Raw genomic sequence first — 23,193 nt, forward strand, 5'->3', positions numbered from 1 at the left:
CAGTTTTGTATTTTATACTTTTATTAAATAAAGTGTTTTTAAAATCTCCCAGGGTGTGTGAACAAAAGGGTAACGCTTTTAGCTTGTCAGCCACTTATAGTGATTAAAAAACCTCAAGTACTTGCACACAGCATTGCGATGGAGGAGAATATTGAGTGTTGAGAGAAAGATTTCAGTAAATCCTTTAGTATCCTTCATTAGAGAAATTGGATCTTAAAGGCCAACTAGGCATGTGTTTATAGGATGTTTCCCTCATTTTGTGTGTTTGTAGATTTTTTTGGTGGAAGGGGAAAAATAAGTTTTTATTTCATGAAATTTTAATTTTTTAATAAATTGAAACTGTAGGACAGTGGTAGGTAGAATTCTTCATCTCTCCCTTCCACCCCAACCCCTCTCAACCCAGGAGGGTCACTTGTTCTTCATATAATTCGTGGCCACAGGGTAGGACACAAAGGACAGAAAGGCACAAATTGCAGTAGAAAAAGGGCTCTTTGAAGCCTGTAAACTTCTAAATAAAATAGTTTCTTATTGTAACATCTTAAGAGGGGCCTTGATGGACTGCAAGAGAATCCTTTGAATTAAAAAGCAATGGGAAGAAATTTGGTGTCGTTGTGTGACCCCAGAAAATGGTTGTTGAGATTACCTCGGTGGTGTTAGAATAGTAATTCACCTGATGTTTGTGTAGGCAGGACTGTTAACAGTCTTGTCCCTCTTTTGACCCTGGGGGCCTTAGTTTTCCCAGAGGACTTTGCAGTAGGAGAGAGAAAAGGAATAAAAGTGACCTTATCAAAAAAAAAAAAAAATCCATTTTGAAAATAGACCTTTAGAATGAAATCAGCAACCGTTGTGTCAAAGATCTAGATGTGGCCCTTTGGAAAATCCTAGTGTCAGGATGATGTTTGTGTCTGAACTAAGGCAGGACTCCTGGGGAGACTACCTGTCACAGTTTGATACTGAATTTGAGAAGACGCTCAATGAGAAGCATGATACCAACAGTATTTTACAATTGAAGGTGGTTAAGCTCTCTATTCTAAAACGAAATACAAACATTGACCTTAAAAAGCTTTGTTAGAAAATTTAATGTAGAGTTTTCCCCATTAAGAAAGGAGACTTGAAGCTTTGAAAGTGTGACAGACTGAAATGTTAAATATTGAGTTATGGGCACCTAAGTAGAAATGGTTGCATGTAACTTACCAAAGCTTGACATTTGACTGTTGTTACCATTTCAAGGAAAGAACAGTCCTAATCTCCCAGAAATTAATAACCAAAATGTTTAGTTTTAGTAGTAATCACAGGTAACAAGTGCTATTTTAATTAACATGTAGGGAGGCCACAGAGCATATTGGAAAACAGCAAGGACTCTAGAACCAGAAGAGTGTTTATTACCATTTATTACCTGTGTATTCCTCTGACTCATTTTTCTCAGCTGTAGAATGGAAAATGTTTCAGTTTTAAGGATTGAGTTCAAATGTGAAAATAGCTTAAGAGTGTCTGGCATAAGCACTATAGAAGTGTCTGCTATTACTCTGCAGAGTGGCAGTGGTGAATTATCTGGTATTTTTTCTGTAACTTCAACAGCAATCCACATTACAATGGATAACAATACCCATTGGTGGCCGGGCGCGGTGGCTCAAGCCTGTAATCCCAGCACTTTGGGAGGCCGAGACGGGCGGATCATGAGGTCAGGAGATCGAGACCATCCTGGCTAATACGATGAAACCCCGTCTCTACTAAAAAATACAAAAAACTAGCCGGGCGACGAGGCGGGCGCCTGTAGTCCCAGCTACTCAGGAGGCTGAGACAGGAGAATGGCGTGAACCCGGGAGGCGGAGCTTGCAGTGAGCTGAGAGCCGGCCACTGCACTCCAGCCTGGGCGGCAGAGCAAGACTCCGTATCAAAAAAAAAAAAAAAAAAAAAACAATACCCATTGGTTATGATTTGAGGCATCCAATTATAACCATTATTGAAGTATTACCAAATTACCAAGGTTATAAGATATATTAAGTATTCCTAGTTAAATGTTTGAACTAATTTGTATACTAGGGCATGTTTCTTAATGGGAAGGGGTGAAGGTTATAATAAAAGTCACCCCTAATGCTTGTTTAAAATTAAAGAGGAATTTGTGGGCCTGGGACCAACCTTAGACTTATCCAGGCCAAGGTATGTCTGTCCGACGAACACCACAGGTGATCCTGATGTGCAACCCCATCTGAGAACTGTTTTGTTAACTATAAAGATTGGACTTTTGAAATGAAGAAAAATTACCTTTTAGCCTAATCATGAAGACTAGGCATCAAACCAAAACAAGATGCATCAGTTATTGTAGCAACACATTTTTTTTAAAAAAATTGCTTGTCACATTGAAGGGTGTGTATGTTTCCAGTATGCAATTCTAATGCTGAATGTCTGCCTTAAAAAAGCAAAGGAGACCATCAGGTTAGCATAAAGGGAAATTGTAGTTTTGTGACTCTCGTATGTCTGTGGATTATAATTTTATAATTACAATTTTATAAGAGAAAACTACCGGTTGTAAATTCAACCAAAAAAAAACATTTAAAGCTTTGATACAGCTTTTTGCTTTAACTTGGGTAGTAATTGAAATATAAAGGAAGAAAATCTATTAAAACCAATGAGGTTTTATATTTGTTAAAATCTTGATTCAATAAATATCAGCTGAATTAAGTATTTGTATGGTACTACGAAGCAATCAATTAGTATAAATGGCAATTTACAAGTTCAACAGTAAATGTAAACATTCTTTGTATCTAGGATTTTGAGTTGCAAGTTAAACTGAATTTTACTGCAGTGGAGAGGAAGAGCATAGCAGGCAAAATAACAGGTAATATTGTATTTTAAACAGAAAAACCCAAGTAATTGGCGCCCTTTACCCGATCATCGTTTAAAAGGCCTATATATGTGTATAGTTAGGTTCTTAAGAAACATCTTAAGAGGTTCAGAAATCAATTTTATAGTTGGAACATTTTAATAATTTGTTTTGGCCTAGCCAAACATAAGTAAAACAAAACAAAATGGTGTTAGATTTCTGTGAGGTGTTTTAATTGCCTTTTAACTTACGTATATAAAGGTTGTTCTTTTGTGGCCTTGATTGGGGTAAAGCAGAACTGAGAATAATAGGGATTTGTGGTAGTTGACAGCTGAACTAGCTAAACACACGAAGTTTTGGATATTTAATTAATCTTTCAGTTCCCAGGCAATAAAAACTGGAAACTTAGTTCCACCACACACCTTACCAGTTATTTAAAACAAAACCAGTATAGTCACTGGAATTATTTAAACTGTAATTTGTTTCTCCACTTAGTCTTTTTTTTAAGAATACAGCTGAAAGAGCCATGGTGATACTCACTAGGAGAGAAAGTTGGCATTTTGTTTGAAGAGCTACTTTCTCAACTTGGGGCTGAAAGTTAAGGTGGTGGTTGTTTTGCTGGCTCAGTGTTTCCCTTGGTAAAACTGATGTGCTTTTGTTTTTTCCCCTTTCAAGCCCTGTACTTACTTTAGCAAGATGCAGTGAATTTCTGACCAGAGAAACAAAAGAATTCAGGCTTGGAGGAAACACTTGACTTGAAGCCTGAGATCTGAAGCTAGGCTAGTAATCACTTTAATAGATGGTAACTGTCCAAATGTTCATTGCTCAGAAGTAGCAGGAAGGAGTAAGTATCCCTTTTATTCTTTTCCCTCCAAAATCACCCTCAGGTTTAGTTGACCTAGGTTTCTAAGTGTGATGAAGCTACTAATTTAGAAATAACTGATGATCTTAAATTTATACTCTTCTTATAATTTTAGAGGTACTTTTATAGGTTTTGTTATATTTTTACAGTGCTATTCTGTGCGCTGGTGTGAGCATCTAAAATAAGTATCTCAATTATTACTCTGCCAATAAAGATTTTTAAAGCATTCCCCATGGCAAAGAGCTATGAGCTTGAGGATATGGAAAAAAATTCCAAATTCCAAAACTACAGTAAGTTAGTTGGCAGTATCTTAAAAGAACTTCATTTAAAGCCATTTTCTTTAATTTATGACTATAGAAAGGTAAAACAGAACAGGAAGTGAAGTTATCAGCCAGTACATTTATTTTGAACTATGCTGCCTATTTAAAATAATCTGACATATTCCACAAGAAAAGCAGTTTCCTATTAGATCTGATACATAGGAAAGGAGATAGCTGCTGTTTCTCTTTCTTGGCAAAGTCAACACTAAATATTAACCTAGGGCACATTATTATCAGTGTACAACATGTTCAACTTGAGGTTAGTCCTTTTTTTTTTTTTTAGAAAGACCAAATAATCGCTAAAACGGATGCTACATTATATAAAGCCTTCATTTAAGAAATTCTGTAGGAGGCCGGGTGCGCTGGCTCACACCTGTAATCTCAGCACTTTGGGAGGCCAAGGTGGGCAGAACACATAAGGCCAGGAGTTTGAGACCAGCCTGGCCAACATGGTGAAATGCCCTCTCTACTAAAAAATACAATAATCAGTCGGGTGTGGTGCCACATGCCATAGTCCCAGCTACTCAGGAGGCTGAGGCAGGAGAATCGCTTGAACCCAAGAGGTAGAGGTTGCAGTGAGCCGAGGTCGCACCACTACACTACAGCCTGCATGACAGAAATTCTATAGGAAATAAATGACTTATTTATTAAAGTATTACCTACCATGGAATTTTGCTTAAGTGAACCAATATTTAGAAAGTCTTTTTCTGCAAGATCTAGAGTCAGAGTAAAATTCGGGATTAAGGATGCGTTAGAAGGTTGCATTCAACAGAGAAACTAGAGAAACACACACCTTTTAATTTCCTACATCTTCCTAGATGGCAGTCGGGGAGTGGGGTGGTAAGTTCAACCTTTCAAGATAGAGGTAGTACTTATAATAGCTTTTCAGGAGGAAAAAGATTCCATGAAGAATTAAGTAATAACCAGGGTCAGCAAATGTTGGAACTGGGATTAAAGTGTAATTAAAACACTTGCTTTTCCCACATTTTACTATTTTGGGTTAACGGTTGGGAACCTGATTTTGGTCAAGAACTTTGCCTCAATAATTCTCACTGCCTCTTAAAATTCCTTTGTAATGCTAAAAGTAGTCATCGTCGGGGAGATTAGAAAGGCATTTCTACAGGAGTTTTCATACCTATTCTAACCAGAAACTTGAGTTGCCATGATTTCAGAATCCTCTAGTCATAATGCACTATAGGTTTTACCTGTACCTCTTTGAGACAGCGTCTCGCTCTGTTGCCCAGGCTGGACTGCAGTGGCTCAATCTCAGCTCTCTGCAATCTCCGCCTCCCGGATTCAAGTGATTCTCCTGCCTCAGCCTCCTGAGTAGCTGGGACTATAGGCGCATGCCACCACGCTCAGCTAATTTTTCGTAGGTTTTTTTTTAGTGGGCAATGGAATTTCATCATGTTGGCCAGGGTGGTTTCAAACTCCTGAACTCAAGTGATCTGCCCACCTCTGCCTTCCAAAGTGCTGGGATTACAGGTGTGAGCCATTGCATCTGGCCTACCTGTACCTTTTAACATAAATGTCACTCAGGTGTTTTATAAATAGGGTACCCTAAATGAGGTTAGTGAAAACTAAGGTTAGTGGAACTTCCAGACTTGTTTGCAATTTGAATAATAGTGTAGCTAAAGGGATGCTCCCAAGTTATTTAGAGAACAGATCATGACAATGGCTTTGTGTCCTACCTGAAGCAGTTAAGATTATTATTAGTATGGCACATTAAACCACATGCAGTTAGGTTATATGGAGTTATCAGTCAGGCTCCTGTTGAAATTACAGAACAGGAATGGCAATTATAATTCAAACTGCTATTCGATTTGGCATTGATACTGATTTGGTAACAAAATAGACATTTAGGAGATAGTTAACTCTTTAGGTGTGGATACCTATTCATGTTTTTGCCTTCATAAAGAAGGATGGTACAAAAAGAACTCGGGTATTCTTCGTTCACAGTTTTTATTTCTTCCAATTAACTTCTGTGTCTTCAAAGTTGATTTGTCTTTTAAAAAATTAATACTACTTACTCGTCATACAATCTACACCACCCCAAAGAAAACAAACCCGGGGAAGGAATAATTTAGGGGGCAGTTAAAATGTGGACTATAGGTTTATAACAAATGCTTTCCAGCCCATGATCCTGTACATATACAACAAAATGGCAGCACCTCAAGTTCATCTGAATGAAGGCCCAAATAATGCCCTAGGACAAATAATGCAAGCGAAGGCCATGAGAATAATAAAACAGAAGCTTAGTCACTGGCTTCATTCAATTTCCATGGTAGCACACTCTTCAAACTGTCTCACACTTGGTCAAGAGTAAGCAAATATAGAGGCAACATCTTCACTCAGCCAGTAGTAATTATAAGTGAAAGCAGAAATAATTTACCTGGGCCACAAAAATGAATTGTTTTGTCATGTTTTTCATTAAGTCCCTAGCACCTGAAATGTAGCAAATTCTGATACTGGGCTTCTAAAGGCATGCAGTTTTTCACTCACATCTACTTCAAAGAATTTCTTCCACTCAAACATAGCACAATCAGGGAAAAACTTCCAGAGGCACAGGAAGAGCACATGAACAAGTATATGTTGAGGCGTAACATATGACCAAGATGGTACACTATATATAGAAGCAGTGAATGCTGTTAAAGTGCCACTTACAAAGGGATAGTCTTAACATTAACACACAACTCAACTGCACTGCTAAATATGGTTGTCTTTATTTTCTTTTTCCTTGCCCAGCCCTATCTAAACATAAAATAAAACTACAGGACTGAAATTAACAATCCATTAAAATCAGCAATAAGTTATGAAAATCATAAAGCTTTTTTTTTTTAAGTAATTAAGGGTAGTTAAATTATTTAAAGTATACAAAGTCCAAACAGCCAGGGGTAAGGTCTCCAAGAGGCCTTCCCAGGGTAAGAGAGAGGGCCACAGAGGAACTTTCGAGTTTGAAAGACAAAGGGAACACATGACATCAAAGTGCAGGCTAGAAATTTCACTTAGAAGAAAATAACATTACTGAAAATATTCGTAAGAGTACCAATAGCACCTGCACAGTGGGACTGTGAGGGAGAGAGAGACTGCCTGTAGGAAAATGGAAGCAAATCTTTACATTAAAATGAGACAAGTGCTGAACTTAACTATGTTAACTATGATAGTGTGTCTACAATAGATATCAGATGGTTAAAAGCTGGTAAAAAGGTAATGATTCTAAAAACAAAAATAGCATTGACCTTTTTTCTACCTAGCCCAGACCTCATTCATTTTGTGCACTATAAAGAGTGAGGTGTGAGGTGTTTTATCATTATCAAATGCTGCATCAAAATAGATGATTTTTTTTCCCATGTGTTTTTCCACTATAAAAGACATCTATGTTTTTTTTTATGGATAAGCTTTAAAAAGATGTCATTTTGGTTTTCAACACATATAAACAGTTATCAAAATCTGAAATAAAAATGCTGCTGTGGCTCAGACCTTGGCCTGCTAGTCTGCGTGCACAACTCTTCTGACCCACGCAGACACAGAGGCACGTGGAGCTTTTTCCTTCTGGCCCCCCAATCCATACTCATAGGCCTTGTAGGATAGAGGCTGTCATGCATGAACTGCTCCCATGTGGCCTAAGGGCAGCAGGATGGAGAGCTGGCAGTTGGGTGCCCTAGTGCTAACAATGCAGGATAAGGTTAGCTTGCTTAGCATGGAATCCAACAGAAAGCTGAGCTGCATGATGATCCCTTTCAAAAGGCTTCATGGGAGTCTCTCCTTTTGCAGAGCATGAAATGAGCTTTTTTAAAAAAATAAAATAAAATAAAGGATTGATCATCCACAGGCTTCATGATAAACTGTCCCAGGCTGAGTTTTAATAGCTCATTAGCTATCCAAGATTAATACCTGATTTTCTTGTCTTTTCATTTGAATACTTTTTATTTTGCTTTTAGGACCATAAAGCTCAGGAAGGGTTCATAACCCCATCCTTAAATGTGTCTACTCAATGTAGTATGAGCAAACTAGAAAAGCGAAAGAGGATGGCATCTCCAATGTCCTCTTTTCAATCAACTCAAATCAAGAAAATTTCACACAAGGTTTCTGCTGCCATTAAAAATTGTGATTTTTCCAATATGAATATTCTGAATATTTGTTCTCCTTGGGAGGCTCTGCCCCACTTTTTGCTAAGTATTTGCTTAAATACAGGTCCTCTGACCCTTTTGTTCAAGTATAGTTTAAAGAGGAGACTGCATCATGAACCCAATTTAAGAGATTGTTTGTATTGAATTGGCCCAGTGAATATTTTGCCCTGCACTGTTATGTCATGCTGGGTTCTATGAAGTGAATGAAAGTTTGACACTGGCACTGGAGTAACCCTCATCACTCCCAATACTCGGCAGGCTGCTGTGGTCATCAATGTCACTGATGCTGGTGGTACTTATATTGTCCACTTCTCCATGGGAGAACTCTGTGCTTTCAACATCCACTTCAATCTCCTCTGCCAAAGGAAAAAAAAAAACACAAAAGAACATTAATAAGTATAGCGCACTTTCAAAAACTAACGGCATGAGGAAAAGAGGTACAAGAAATGTTAATACAACAAGCTTATTATCAGTGATCCCTGGAGAACAGAGGAACTGAAGATGAAGAGACAGGAATATTTTTTTGCCAAGGGGAATGTCTGATATACAGTGGTGGTCTTAATTTAGGCAGCAAATTTACTAAATCCTTTGACGCCAGTCCGTCTGGACCTCCCACTAAAACCACTTGGCGTATTTGGGAATTAGTGCTTAATATTAAAAGGTCCCAACCCCCAAGTGGTTTAAAAACATCTGTTTTGCATTAAACCACAAACTAATCCTCAGTTCTGTTTATTAATCAGGGTTGCCTTAAATGGTGGGCAGGAGCATAAACTTAATATAGGCAAACTAGAAAATTTACCCATCCAGGCCTTTGGTAGTGCCATTCTACAGATAGTTCAACAGACTTCTAGGATTCATCATAAAGATCTTCAACTAGTCAGTCAAACAAGTCATTATAAAGTAGAGTTTGAGGGATATGTCTTAGATTTAATTTTCTTGCATCAAATATAGCTTGAAATAAAGGCCCTGAGACTTAAAAGTCTTCAGATTATAGTGAGATCCATTTTGGTGGTAGTATACAGACTTAAAAACCAAACATTAAAAAAAAACCACAAATAAATATTTGACTCAGCTATCAATAGATAATGTTGCTGGATGCAGTGTCTGTAATCCCAGCACTCTGGGAGGCTAAGGCAGGAGGATCGCTTGAGCGCAGGAGTTTGAGACAAGCCTGGGTAACAAAGTGAGACCCCATTTCTACCAAAAAAAAAAAAACCCACAAAAATTAGCTGGGTACAGTGGGTGAGCCAGTAGTTCCAGCTACTCGGGAGGCTAAGGTGGAAGGATCACTCTTGAGCCCAGGAAGTTGAGGCTGCAGTGTGCCCACATCTCATCACTGCACTTCAGCCTATGTGACAGAGTGAGACCCTGTCTCTTACAAATAAAAAAAAGTCTTAATTGTTAAATACTAGCTATTCAATCACCAATAATATATATAAAGCAATACACATGTTAAAACAAAAGAAGTTAAAAGTTGTTTTCTCCCATCAGAGCTAGAGTGAACCCAGGATTTTTCAGTTATCTTAAAACAAATTCAAAGCCTGATGTTTCACATTTGGCACTGACTTTAAGGGGTCACACTAATCACAACTGCTTTAAAAAAAAAAAAAAGTGGATTCAGCCGGGTGTGGCCAGCACTTTGGGAGGCCAAGGGAGGCGGATCACGACATCAGGAGTTCAAGACCAGCCTGACCAATTTGGTGAACTCCTGTGTCTACTAAAAATACAAAAATTAGCTGGGCATGGTGGCACGCGCCTGTCGTCTCAGCTACTTGGGAGGCTGACGCAGCAGAATCACTTGAACCTGGGAAGCAGAGGCTGCAGGGAGCCAAGATCGCGCCACTGCACTCCAGCCTGGGAGATACAGCGACACTGTGTCTCAAAAAAAAAAAAAAAGTGGATTCTTATGAGGCCAAAAGGACAGGGTGAAGCTATTTCCAGGAATATACTTTTCAAAAGGGCTTGTTGCTTCAAAAGTTTTAGAGATTCTAGAGTTGTGTTTTTAAAATGTAGGCAGCTATCCAAATAATCTATTAATTCATATATTTGCTCTATATCCATATTGCTTCAGAAACCATTCTTCCCCACCCCACTGAACATTCATCCAACCTACAACTAGAAGATAATAACAAGGCACACTATTCAAAAGAGCATGCTGAACTCAGTCAAAACAAAGTAAAATGATGGCCAGCACAGCGGCTCACACCTGTAATCCTAGCACTTTGGGAGGGCAAGGCGGGAGAATTGCTTGAAGCCCAGGAGTTTGAGACCACTTGGGCAACAAGGCCTATCTCTATTTTAATAAAATTTAAAAATATGTTTTAAAATAAAATAAAAAAAAAAAGAGAAACTGCTTTAGCCAAGTGTACCAGAGATGTTAACTAAAAGCCCATGTAACGCTACAAAAAGGAGGTTGCCAGCTCAGGACAAGGATGGTACTTGGTAAGGTACTACTAAAGTAAGGTACACTGGGAACACTAAAAAAAATATGAGAGCTATAGTGATGAAATACACCCTCCTCTCTGAAATTTGGAGGTAGTTGGGGTGGGTACAAGGAGGAAGTAACAGGAAGGACAGCTAAAACCTAAAGACCTAAGAAGAGGTTTCCACTAGTTAGCAATAGAGGAAAGACCAGGACACCAAGGTCTGGGTTATTTCTGCTATACCTAATTGAGGGTTATTTCTGCTATACTTCACTGTTATAAATGCAGAATGTCCTTAAGGTTCTTGCTACTGCCTCTGGTAGACTTTTCTTGAAAACTGAGTGCCACACAAAAATAAACTTTTACATAGAAAATAACAGAACAGAAAACAAGAACTCCTAGGGTTGTGTTAAAAGGATGAAAAAACTATTTGAAAGGCTCCTACTCACCAAATCTGGGACAGTTTGAGCATTCAAAAGAATTTAAAAGGATGACTGTAATGGATTGGAACACATTCGGTACAGCAAAACGTGAGTTCATGATATAATCAAAAACCAGTAAAACCAAAACTTGTTACTTCTGGAAGTTGCTATGGTTACAGCTCTGTTTGGGAAACTGATAAAGCAAAAAACAAGACCAAGCATTTATCCCACCTTCCCTGTATGAATTTTATTTCAGGATAACAGAAAAGTTGAGAAAATGTTTAGAGAAGAAAAACAGTTAATAAATACACGAAGAATGACACAATTAGAAAACCACTATTTTGGCCGGGCGCGGTGGCTCAAGCCTGTAATCCCAGCACTTTGGGAGGCCGAGACGGGTGGATCGCGAGGTCAGGAGATCGAGACCAACCTAGCTAACACGGCGAAACCCCGTCTCTACTAAAAAATACAAAAAACTAGCCGGGCGAGTTGGCGGGCGCCTGTAGTCCCAGCTACTTGGGAGGCTGAGGCAGGAGAATGGCGTAAACCCGGGAGGCGGAGCTTGCAGTGAGCTGAGATCCGGCCACTGCACTCCAGCCTGGGCAACAGAGCGAGACTCCGTCTCAAAACAAAAAACAAAACAAAAAAAAAAAAAACAAGAAAACCACTATTTTATGACACCTCAATGAAATAAGGGCAATAATTGCTAAAACTATTAAGTTAAAGGCTGATACATTTATATAAATGTATTAAAATGACTTTACCTGAACCTACTGATTAATATTAAAAGTGTGACAACTAGACACAATACTGATGTAACAGGAAGTACAAAGCACCACCTATGAAGTATTCTGCATCTACCAACTAGTTTACAGTAAATATAAAGGACATAACATGTTAAATGACACCATGAGGATACAACCAGACAAATCTAGGATGTGGGAAATTCTATAAGAAAAATGACTCAGTCTCTTGATGTTTAAAAAAAATGTAAGTATATACACATTCATGTTTTCTCTGCCAAAGAAGTCTTTTTGAGATGTTATATAGAAATCAGTTTTGTTTCTACCAAAATGGTGTGGAACAGGAAAATTATTATAGATTAATATCTTAAAAGGCACATCAAACAAATGCAATGTGGCCTTTGGATCCTGATTTAAACGCACCAATGGTAAAATACCATTTTTGAGACAACTGGAGAAAATTTATCACAGACTGGATATTAGATGATATTAAATAAGATTATGTGATTTTATTAATTTTGTGGGGTATTATAATTGCATTATAATTACATTTTTTTAAAATCCTATTTACTCAAGATACATACTGAAGTATTTAGGGGCAAAATAATGTTATCTGGGATTTGAGTTAAAGCATTCCAGAAAAAATACTGAGGGTGAGGGTAGTGAAAAACAGATGAAACAAGTTGACAGCTATTCAAACTGAATGGTGGGTATACAGGAGTTCATTATTCTATTCTAAGTATATTTGAAAATTTCCACTTAAAAAAGTCAAAACCAAAAAACAAAATCAGAGTCCTAAAAACAAACAAAAAAACCCTGTCATTTGTCTCATGTTTTAGAATCCTGAAGAGCTCATGAGCTCTTTTCTCCAAATGTAAGGCTTCAAATCACCAGTGTTCACCTCTGGAATCTTTTAATGTGATATGAAGCCTGATGTGGTGGGAGCTTTAGAAGAATGATCAGTAAAATTCAAACCATTCTTTTTTGGTTGACTTCTGTTCTTTAATTCTGTCAAAGACAAATATTCTAGGATAGATGGAAAGCAAAATAAAGGGTGTTGTACTTTAAAATCTACATATAAAAATTAACATCACCAGTAATAAAAACTTTGACATCATGTATCTTCCTGACATGGGCACATCATTTTTTTTTTTTTTAGACGGAGTCTCGCTCTGTCGCCCAGGCTGAAGTGCAGTGGCCTGATCTTGGCTCACTGCACGCTCTGCCTACCGGGTTCACGCCGTGCTCCTGCCTCAGCCTCCCAAGTAGCTGGGACTACAGGCGCCCACCACCACACCTGTCTAATTTTTTGTATTTTTAGTAGAGACGGGTTTCACCATGTTAGCCAGGATGGCCTCGATCTCCTGACCTCGTGATCCACCCACCTTGGCCTCCCAAAGTGCTGGGATTACATGTGTGAGCCACTGGGCACAACATTGCTTCTGTGATATTCCTTACCCCAACTATATACCCTCAATCCAATCATTTGAAAACATTAGACAAACCCATATTGAGGGACATTATATAATATATAATATAAATATATTTTTTTTCAAGAAAAAAAACAAGAAGTTTAATAGCCCACACTGGCTCTGCTAGACAATATTATGATTGCATAAAACCTACAATGTTACACTGTTGGCTAAAAAGAAAGCAAATATGGTGCCTCCCAACATACCCTCCCTAAATCCAGATACAGAGATGTTTAGTATTTCATTAAAGAAGAGGCAAGTTGCCTACCTCGCTCTGAATCAGAACGATCTGAAGAAATAGTTGATCCAATGCTGTCCATTCGTATTCGTTCCATCTCCTGAGGACCCTGCAGCTGTTCCAGTCGCCACTTTAAAAATCTCTGTTCTCGTTCCAAATTCTCAAGCTGGTGCTGGCTCTTCCTTTCAGCTTCTTCAAGTTTCTGAAATGATGAAATGATTTTTACATTTGTGTATAGTCCAGTACAAACAAAAAAACATTCCTTCTTTGGCAGAGAAAACATGAATGAATATACACGTGTGTGTGTGTCTGTGTGTGTGTGTGTGTATAAAATACATAAATACATTTTAAAGCCTCCAAAATGAGAATGCATATAAATACATATTTTAAAATGAAAATAGTTTTGTCTTTACTTTTGTGTGTATGTAATGAATGCTATGTTACTGAACAAGATGGACTTCTAAAAGTCTGTAATCTCCACAGAGAAACTTCCTCTGTAGTGTGGTATTTGATGGAAAAATACTGAAGGACACAGCCAAATGAAGTCATCTCCACCAGAGGGCACAACTGCCTGCCTTCTGAGTATGAAGAGGGTAATTGTTATTTTCCTAGTGTTCCCAGCTATTCAAATGGCCACACTGTCAAAACAATTTAGTTTAATCAGGTTATGTTGTTCCCATCAGATTAGCTGGTAAGTTTTTAGAAAGACTTCTCTGGAGGTCAGTTACTAAGGAGGGCATGGTGAACTAGCTGATGTATATGAATAGGAATCAGTGCCAATAATTAAACCAGAACCGAGTGAATTGTGCAATTCTGAAAGTAAAAATTCTCACCTTAATGTGTGCTTTGGCTTTGTTGAGCAAACCAAGTGTTGTGTGCCTGGTGCAGTCTGGTCCTAGTGGAATCAGAACTTTTAAGCGTTCTAAACAAAGGCGCAGATGAGCTCGTCTAAGAAAGACAAAAAGTCAAATCAGCACAGTCTGGATATTTCACTAGAAATATCATAAAATCTATTTTAAGATAAACAATAATTTGCATCTATTCAGCCCATAGGATAGATGTTCCACCCCTAATTCTCCACTTTCAAAGAATGTAGGGGTGGCTGCATTTCAGTCTCTGCTATTTCTGTTGTACTCTTTAGACAACAGTCACTTTAGATTATTATCCCCAATGGTAATCTCTGTCAAGATAGTTTATTTAACTCACCCCATAAACTGTCTCAACTGTATAATATGGAAGTGTGAAAACATACCAGGACAATTGTATTTGATCTTGAATAACTAAAACCACAGGCGAGAGGAGAGGTTTTCAGCTGTGGTACCCCAAGGGAGTATAAAATGCTCACAAGTTTCTATTTCCTCCCTCCCACCTTTTACTTGTTTGCACATGTGTATGTGGACATGGCGTGCGTGTGCGCGCACACACACACACACACACCCTACTTCTCTACAACTGTAGCCATCCTACAATGTGTTACATGTTGTTATATATTAGTTTGAACCATATGAAATTTCTGATATTCAACCACTTTTCACTTATAAAAATGGTGATTTCTTATACTCCAATACAAAAGAAAAAGCAAAATTCTGTGACCAGCTAGGGTAGGATTAGACAAAATATATGTCCTGTGGTCAATTCTAGCCACAGAAATAACCCAGAAAATAATCCCCTGCTTCTTACCTAAGTGTGCTAGCTTGTTAGCTTAATTTTTTTTTATTTTTCTCTCTTCTCTCTCTCACTACCTGCCTCCAATCCACAAGGACAACAGGTGACAAAAATTACTGAAAGTCACTGCATTCTCTAATCTACCCTTCCTGTGGGAAAGTTGAGGGAAATTTCTCCTAGAAATGATAGCAGAGAACCTCATGGATTTACCTTCCCTGTGCCCTAAAAGAACTATGATCATGGTGAGGAGAGAGTTCTGAGTATTTAACTTCATCCTAAAACAATACTAGTCCACATCTTTGGTCCTGTGTTTCACAAGGGATAAGGTAATCCAGCAGTTAACAGCATATCTGAAAAGAAAATCCACAAATATGTTCATAGTTTACCCCTCCTCAAGGACCTATAATTGAACTTTCAGTAACTGTCTTAACTGCGTCAAGAACAAAACACATACCCTCCGTTCTCTTCTGAAAGAGGACCAAAATGGTTTTGCTAATTCACACACCAAACTATGTGCTTTCTCTGTCTTAATAGACAAGAAATAATGTCAAGTGAAATTCTCAAAGGCTAGCAATTTGAAAGAGAGGTAGGAGAAGGCAAAAAGCAGCCAATTATGTCATGATAAACAAGGATGATTAAGGGTAATGAGGTCAGAGGTTTGGCTGATGAATTAAGATTCTTTTAGCACCTACTAACCTAACTATAGTTAAAGGTCTGACAGTATTTCCATTTCAGATTTCTTTATTGAGTTCAGTACCTCAAGTCTAATATTTGGGTCCAGGCTGAAACCTGACATAAGTGACGTGGATAAAGGAATCCCTAAATTAAAAGTGTATCAATGGATTCTCCTTAATGATATTTAACAACTTCAAAGTCACTTTCCTCCCCTGCTATACTACTCAAATGCATGGAACCTTTAGCTAAATTTTTATTTTTAACTGGAAAATTTCTTAGGTGAGGATTCTCATGTGACCACAGTACTCTTGCTCAGCAGACCAAAAAAAGCAAACAAACAGCAACAACAACAAAACACTGGAGTAAAAAGTGCCTTTAAACTCTTCATTAAGATTATTATGGCAGCTGGGCGCGGTGGCTCAAGCCTGTAATCCCAGCACTTTGGGAGGCCGAGACGGGCGGATCATGAGGTCAGGAGATTGAGACCATCCTGGCGAACATGGTGAAACCCCCATCTCTACTAAAAAAATACAAAAAAAATAGCCGGGCGATGTGCCAGGCGCCTGTAATCCCAGCTACTCGGGAGGCTGAGGCAGGAGAATGGCGTAAATCCAGGAGGCAGAGCTTGCAGTGAGCTGAGATCCGGCCACTGCACTCCAGCCTGGGCGACACAGTGAGACTCCGTCTCAAAAAAAAAAAAAAAAAAAAAGATTATTATGGCATATAACAACTGCACTCATATAATATGACTGAAGTGTGGAAACAGAGACTGGCAGCTACACTAATAGACATTCCAGCTTTAAATTCAGTCTTCTAAAAAACTCAACAAAGCAACTAGTAAAGTTAAGCACATTACCACAAGAATACCTTGTCAATTTTGTTCGAATTAACTCCAAAACATCAGTATATGTAAGAATTATCTTGTATTTTTTAGTTTTTAAGAAACTTCAAAATGGGCTGGGCATGGTGGCTCACGCCTGTAATCCTAGCACTCTGGGAGGCTGAGGTGGGCGAACTGTTGGAGGCCAAGAGTTTGAGACTAGCCTGGACAACACGGCAAAACCCCATCTCTACTAAAAATATAAAAGCCAGGTATGGTGGCGCATGCCTGTAATTCCAGCTACTTGGGAGGCTGAGGCACGACAATTGCTTGAACCCAGGAGATGGAGGTTGCAGTTAGCCGAGATGGCGCCACTGCATTCTACGTGGGCCACAGAGTGAAAATCTGCCTCAGGAACAACAGGAGAGGGAGGGGAGGGGAGGGGAGATCAAAATGATTCCATAAACTTTCATATCAAGGAAAAGAAAGGTGGGTCTATTTTCCGTTTTGTGATACTTGCTAAAACCTAGAATGAAAATAACTAACATATTAAAATTTTTTCTCTCTTTAATCATTCCATGTATTTATTACATGGATTTTACGTACTCAGCACTGTTTCAGATACCTGCTTGAGAAAGAAAAGTAAAAAAGAAATGTTAACTTTAAGAGTTTACATTCTAGACTACAGAAAGAAACATACTGTTTTGTATCATTTGGTCCACACTGAATGAGTCATACAGGTATCAAGGACAACAGAATTTGAATAAATGGAGAGATTATAATCAGAGGAGGTAGACTTGAAAAAGAGGTTGAAATTTGACTTTGGACTTGAAGAATATTGAATTTGTCTGTGAAAAAGTGAGGATTCTCTAGGTAATTTAAAAGTAAAGGACCTAAATTTATAGACTGGGAGCAAGTTTAAACATAAACTTTTAAATGCCTTATTTTCTCTCCTTCAAGGGAAAACAACTGAGCTGGAATTCTATAAGGAAATAATCAGCTAGTTTCAGCTGTCTGAGGATCTGCATTGCACTGACAAATCAGGAGGTACCCAGACTAAAGTTTGAAAAATGCCTAAATGAACAGGGAAGGCAGAATGCTCTAAAAGATATTTATTAGCCACTACTGAACATTTATTGTCAAATAATTATTCATCTGCTCTGAGATACAGCTTACACCAAGAAAATACACCCTGAGATCTCTCACAAGGGCCAGTGATGCCATTCTTCATATTTTGTAAATACAGTCCTCCAAAACTGATATTAATATGAAGGATAAACAGTGAATTATTTCCTCTGCTCTTGTGGAGAGAGGTGTACCTGTGGAAGATAAATGTCATTTCCTTAAGTTTTTGTATTTAAATGTAACAGGCATTTGGAGAGTAGAATAACAAATGGTTAATGGCAGTTGAAGAACAGCAGCTGACCAAGAGGGAGAGTCCCATCCAAATAATACACACGGTTACCACATGTCCTTAGATGCCACTTAGGTAAATGTACCCTTCCAAGAGCAATGGATGCCCTGTAACTGTAAACTGGAAAGAGTTAAATCAGAAAAATCATTCTCCTCAATGTGTAAGTTTTTTTCTCTCCCACAACTTCTTAGAACAGTAATTGTATGGCAAAATTATTCTTCCTTTTCAATGGTGCTGCTCTCCACCCTTTCCCCCATAAGTCTCCCTGTTGGTAACCAGATTGCAAGCTTAACCACCAGTGACCTAGAAAGGCATATCTTTTGATGCCATCTGGTCCTTTCTTTTCTTGCCTTCATTCTCATGTGACTGGTAGCTCAAGAGCCTCCTGTTATGAGGTTACCAAATCATGGATGCTGTAAGACTTCAGGGGAAGGAAAAAGGACAAGCAATAGAAGAAAAAAGCTTGGTTTGATTTGAAAATCCTTATTCATGGGCTGGGTGCGGTGGCTCACGCCTGTAATCCCAGCACTTTGGGAGGCCGAGGTGGGCAGATCTTCTGAGGTCAGGAGTTCAAGACCAGTCTGGCCAACATGGTGAAATCCCGACTCTACTAAAAATGCAAAAATTAGCCAGGCATGGTGGTCCATGCCTGTAATCTCAGCTACTCGGAAGGCTGAGGCAGGAGAATTGCTTGAACCCGGGAGGTAGAGGGTGCAGTGAGCTGAGATCGCGCCACTGCACTCTAGCCTGGGTAACAGAGCAAGACTCCACGAAAAAAAAAAAAAAATCCTTATTCACTGAGGAAAAAAATTGCAACTATCATATGATGATGTTTTTCAAGTCTCTAAGGGAGAGAAAAGCTGACAGAGAGAATAAGGATTCATGAAAGGCACGGTCCTGCACCTCTAGTAAAAGAAGGGAAAGAAGGACGGGGAAAGTTAAGGCTGCTGTTCTGAATATTATGATGAACACTAGACAAACAGCAAGTAGAAAAAACCTGGTACTGAAACATTTACAGAACTAGATTTAATGGAAACTGATTTTTTAAAACATTTAGCTCCTTGGTAGACATTTACTTTACTTTTATTTAGCACATACCTTTTTTAAAAAACATGAACAGCTAATAAAAACTGTAAAACTGAAACCTTTCCTATTTTAGCATGAGTTATAGTAAAACAAAGTTAGAATTAAAGTACTGCAGCAGGAAGTGCCCTGTGAGAAAACTGGAGTTGCCTTGCTGAGAGGGAGGGGGTTGGAGAATGAAGAGTTCCCAAAGTACTTTTATTTTCAAAGACACTTTGAGTTCTGTTTTAAAATGAGATTTTAAAGTGGGTTTTGGCCAGGGGAAAAGGTAATTCCCAGCCACTAACCCTGTTAGAGAGAGGAGTCCTATCAAAATTAACCACACCTTCAAAAAAGGGCAAGCTCCTTGTGGGATAAAGAACAATTAGAGTCTGTTTGGCTTTTATTTTGGAAGACTGGGATCATTTTTCCCTGAAGGAACCAATGCTCCTTTTGATTTCAAACTCTGTAACCTCTACTGCCAAACTGATGTACCACAGAACATGAAGGGAAATGATTTTGCTATAAAATGGCTCCACTAGTAGCTGTGCTATTTTAAAGCACAGGTGTATCAACTAGAGGAAGCGTACACTGTTGTGGGAAAAGAGAGGAAAGAATACCCTTTCAGAAACAAACTCTGAGTATCATTTGATGATGTTTTTCAAGTAGTCTTTAAAACTCTAATGCCCCTGTCCAACAATAATAAATCTAATCCCTGCCTGGCCCCACAGATGATCCAGTGGCAGATGCCTTTGGAGGCATGGTCCTTCATTGGAACCTGCTTATCTTTCATTCTTCCACTATAGGATACCTAGACTTTACCAGGTAACTAAATCAAAATGGAAAGCAAGTCAAGTGATGGAGACAGTGCTTATATTTTCCTCTCTGCTCAATGTTACGTAATAGGCTATGACTCCTCCCATGAGCCACATTCTTCAAAGCTGCAGTGGCTTGTGGCCAGGTTTCCCAACTCCCAGCACACACTCCTGCATGTGACAGCAGCTAGCTACTTATCCTACACATCCTATATACCAAAGTGTCTCTAAAACTTAATGTGTTGAGAATCTTTTGAAAACCCAAATTTACCCCCCAAAAAAACCCTGCCTGCCTGTTTTCCTAATGAAAATGACATTAAAATGGATCCTGATATATCAAAAGCATATTGTGGCTGAGTTTTATTTACTAAAACATGTACGATCATATTCTGCTGTTCAGCTTATTCTGTTCATGAAATAAAAAAGCTAAACAAAGGCCGGGCATGGTGGCTCATGCCTGTTAATCTCAGCACTTTGGGAGGTTGAGGCGGGCGGATCACGAGGTCAGGAGATCAAGACTACCCTGGTTAACACAGTGAAACCCAGTCTCTACTAAAAGCACAAAAAATTAGCCAGGAGTGGTGGCACGCGCCTGTAGTCCCAGCTACTCAGAAGGCTGAAGCAGGAGAGTCGCTTGAACCTGGGAGGCAGAGTTTGCAGTGAGCCGAGATCGCGTCACTGCACTCGAACCAGAGTGACAGAGGTGAACTCCATCTCACAAAAAAAAAAAAAAAAAAAGCTAAACCAAGCTATTTCTATCAAATGGCTTTGATAATTGATATGGTTTCACCTACAACTCATATATTATATGATCCACAGTACAAATAAACAGACCTATTAACTCCCAGGTAGTAACTTGGCAAGTGCATGTCCCTAGTGTCAGATCGAATTGTGTAGTCATGGGACTAATTTAATGATACAAGAAATAAAAACTAGGAAAATAGCTGGGACGGTCTCCACTTTTCAAAAAGAAGCCAGCTTCACTAATAGAGTCTTAATTGGTACTTAATAAAATAATCAAATAGAAATATTAAGTGTTATTATAAAGTGCAAATTTACAAATTACAATAAAATATTAATATAAATTATTATGTCACATTGTCAGCCTCAGCATGAAAGGGCTTATCTGTATACAAATAAGAATTAAATATGGTTGAGTAGCATGTTACTCATTCTTGGGAAGATTTTTAAAACCACTTTCTTTCAATAAAATATAAATAGTTTTTAGCATAGGCTATATATACCGCTAGAGGTATTCAACACTGAGCCAGAGGATATTTGAAGCCACAGGGTTATACTATCCTTTCCAGAAGTCCTTTTTTTTTTTCAAAATTTGGAAGAAAACATTGTATATAAAAACAAGCACAGATAATGCAAAATATGTTTTTAAAAGAAGACTTCAAATTTCATATTATTTCAGGCAGGTTGAGTATTCCTTATGTGAAATGCTTAGGACCAGAAGTGTTTTGGATTTCTCATTTTTTCGGATTTTGGAATATTTGCATTATATTCAGCTGAGCATCCTAAATCCAAAAATCCCAAATCTGATATGCTCCAATGAGCATTTCTGTTGAGAGTCATGTTGACACTCAAAATGTTTCAGATTTCGGAGCATTTCAGATTTCTGGACTCGGGATGCTCAACCTGTACTACATCCCAGGATCTCCAGGAATTTATGTTCAGACTGCTAGAGCAAATCACTACACATCACTATAGACTTTGGAACATCATTTTTGACTCATGGCTGGGACTATGTCTCTCAAAGGTTTGAAGAGGGAAAAAGAAGGGACAAGGGAGAAGGGAGAGAAGATATGGAAGAGAGAGGAAAGGGAGATGTAAATTAATGATGACAAAATAGTAGCATATTCTTTCTCAAACTACACAGATTCCACATAGGCTGAAATGTTATTTAGTCTTTACAACTCAGAAATATGAAGAACATGAAGTGCCACTCAGTCAATAACAATTATCATCAGTAAACAACAGTGCCCTGTTATACCACTGAGCTAAATGCTGTAACTATTTTTCAAGTTGTCAGTAATCTTTACCTGTTTGAAGACTATAATTTAGTCCTCTGCCTACCACCTTTCCAGCCTCATTTCCCATAACTCATACCCTTGCAAACCTCTTCCATAACCAAATGTGCTTTTTTATACTTGCCAATTTCTCTACCTGGAATGCCGGTCTCTCCAAATGTCCACCTGGTGGGCATCTAACTCAATTTCAGGCCATAGCCAAACAATTTCTTCCACAAGATCATCCTGGGGATACTCCTTCCTCAGATAATACTTGATTTTATACTAATCACACTGTATTTCAATTGAGACTGAAGCCATACTTTCAGTCATTTCTGTTTTCCAAATAAACAAAATGGCTGGCACACAGTGGGGAGGAGAGATGTAATATTTCTAGTGGATGTCTCTGGGACTCTTTATCTCACCAAAGTTGAGGTAACAATCAATACTAGGACCTCCAAACAGTATAATCAGATGCCAGGCTAGCATTTGTGAGAGATCTGTTTATGAATGCCAGAACTCTTAACCGTTTTTTTGTTGTTGTTTATTTTTTGTTTTTTGTTTTCTGGTGCAACTGAAGTCACCAGCAAATGTTAAGGTGCACACCACCAAAGATGTCTACATGTAGAGTAACCAACAGTCTCCAACTTAACTCTTCATAAGAGTCAACGCTTTGTTTGTTTGTGAGACACAGTTTCACTCTGTTGCCCAAGCTGGAGTGCAGTGGCAGGATCTCGGCTCACGGCAACCTCCGCCTCTCCGGCTCAAGCAATTCTCCCACCTCAGCCTCCTGAGTAGCTGGGATTACAGGCGCGTGCCACCATGCCTGGCTAATTTTTTTATTTTACTAGAGACAGGGTTTCACCATATTGCCCAGGGTGGTTTTGGACTCTGAGCTCAGGCAATCCGCCCGCCTCAGCCTCCCAAAGTGCTGGGATTACAGGCATGAGCCACTGCATCCGGCCAACACCTTTTTTAATAGTGAAGCAAAGAGTTTAAGAACTGCAGCTTTTACAACAGAATGACTTTATCAAAGTATTTACAGTGATAGGGGCCTAGGACTAGGAAAACAGAAAAGAAACAGCTAACAAAACCAAGGCATGAGAAGGGAAAGTCCAGAAAGAAATATTCCATAATGCAAAGAAGAAAAAAATTAAATCAATAATTCTTAGTCCCATGTGATAAATGAGAAACTAGTGTATGCATAGGCTTACAAGATCCATGGACTGCTTGCTAAGTTGAAGACTATAGTGCAGAACATATAAACAACTATTTTTTTTTTTTTTTTTTTTG

The 23,193-nt window shown here is 38.6% G+C and overlaps 1 protein-coding gene and 1 long non-coding RNA gene across 5 annotated transcripts in view; one reads left to right on the forward strand and one right to left on the reverse strand.

Annotated features, from left to right (window-relative positions):
- The first annotated feature begins 1,931 nt into the window (after window positions 1–1,931).
- LOC108538861 (uncharacterized) lies at window positions 1,932–18,500 on the forward strand. The gene is made up of 3 exons (XR_001888210.1): window positions 1,932–2,839; window positions 3,500–3,668; window positions 17,555–18,500. It is a non-coding gene; the product is annotated as an uncharacterized LOC108538861 (long non-coding RNA).
- The window catches only part of MXI1 (MAX interactor 1, dimerization protein), an 82,907-nt gene continuing 66,419 nt past the window's right edge, over window positions 6,706–23,193 (reverse strand). For all 4 annotated transcript variants that reach the window (XM_017887179.1, XM_017887182.1, XM_017887181.1 and 1 more), the window contains exons 4-6: window positions 14,268–14,382; window positions 13,465–13,636; window positions 6,706–8,492 (exon numbers count right to left, since the gene is read on the reverse strand). In XM_017887179.1, coding sequence (XP_017742668.1) covers window positions 8,329–8,492; window positions 13,465–13,636; window positions 14,268–14,382 — 451 coding nt within the window. In that variant the 3' untranslated portion in view covers window positions 6,706–8,328. The remainder of the gene's footprint in view (window positions 8,493–13,464; window positions 13,637–14,267; window positions 14,383–23,193) is intronic.

The sequence above is a fragment of the Rhinopithecus bieti genome, unplaced genomic scaffold (genome assembly GCF_001698545.2).
Source record: "Rhinopithecus bieti isolate Rb0 unplaced genomic scaffold, ASM169854v2 scaffold_13348, whole genome shotgun sequence".
Lineage (NCBI taxonomy): Eukaryota > Metazoa > Chordata > Mammalia > Primates > Cercopithecidae > Rhinopithecus > Rhinopithecus bieti.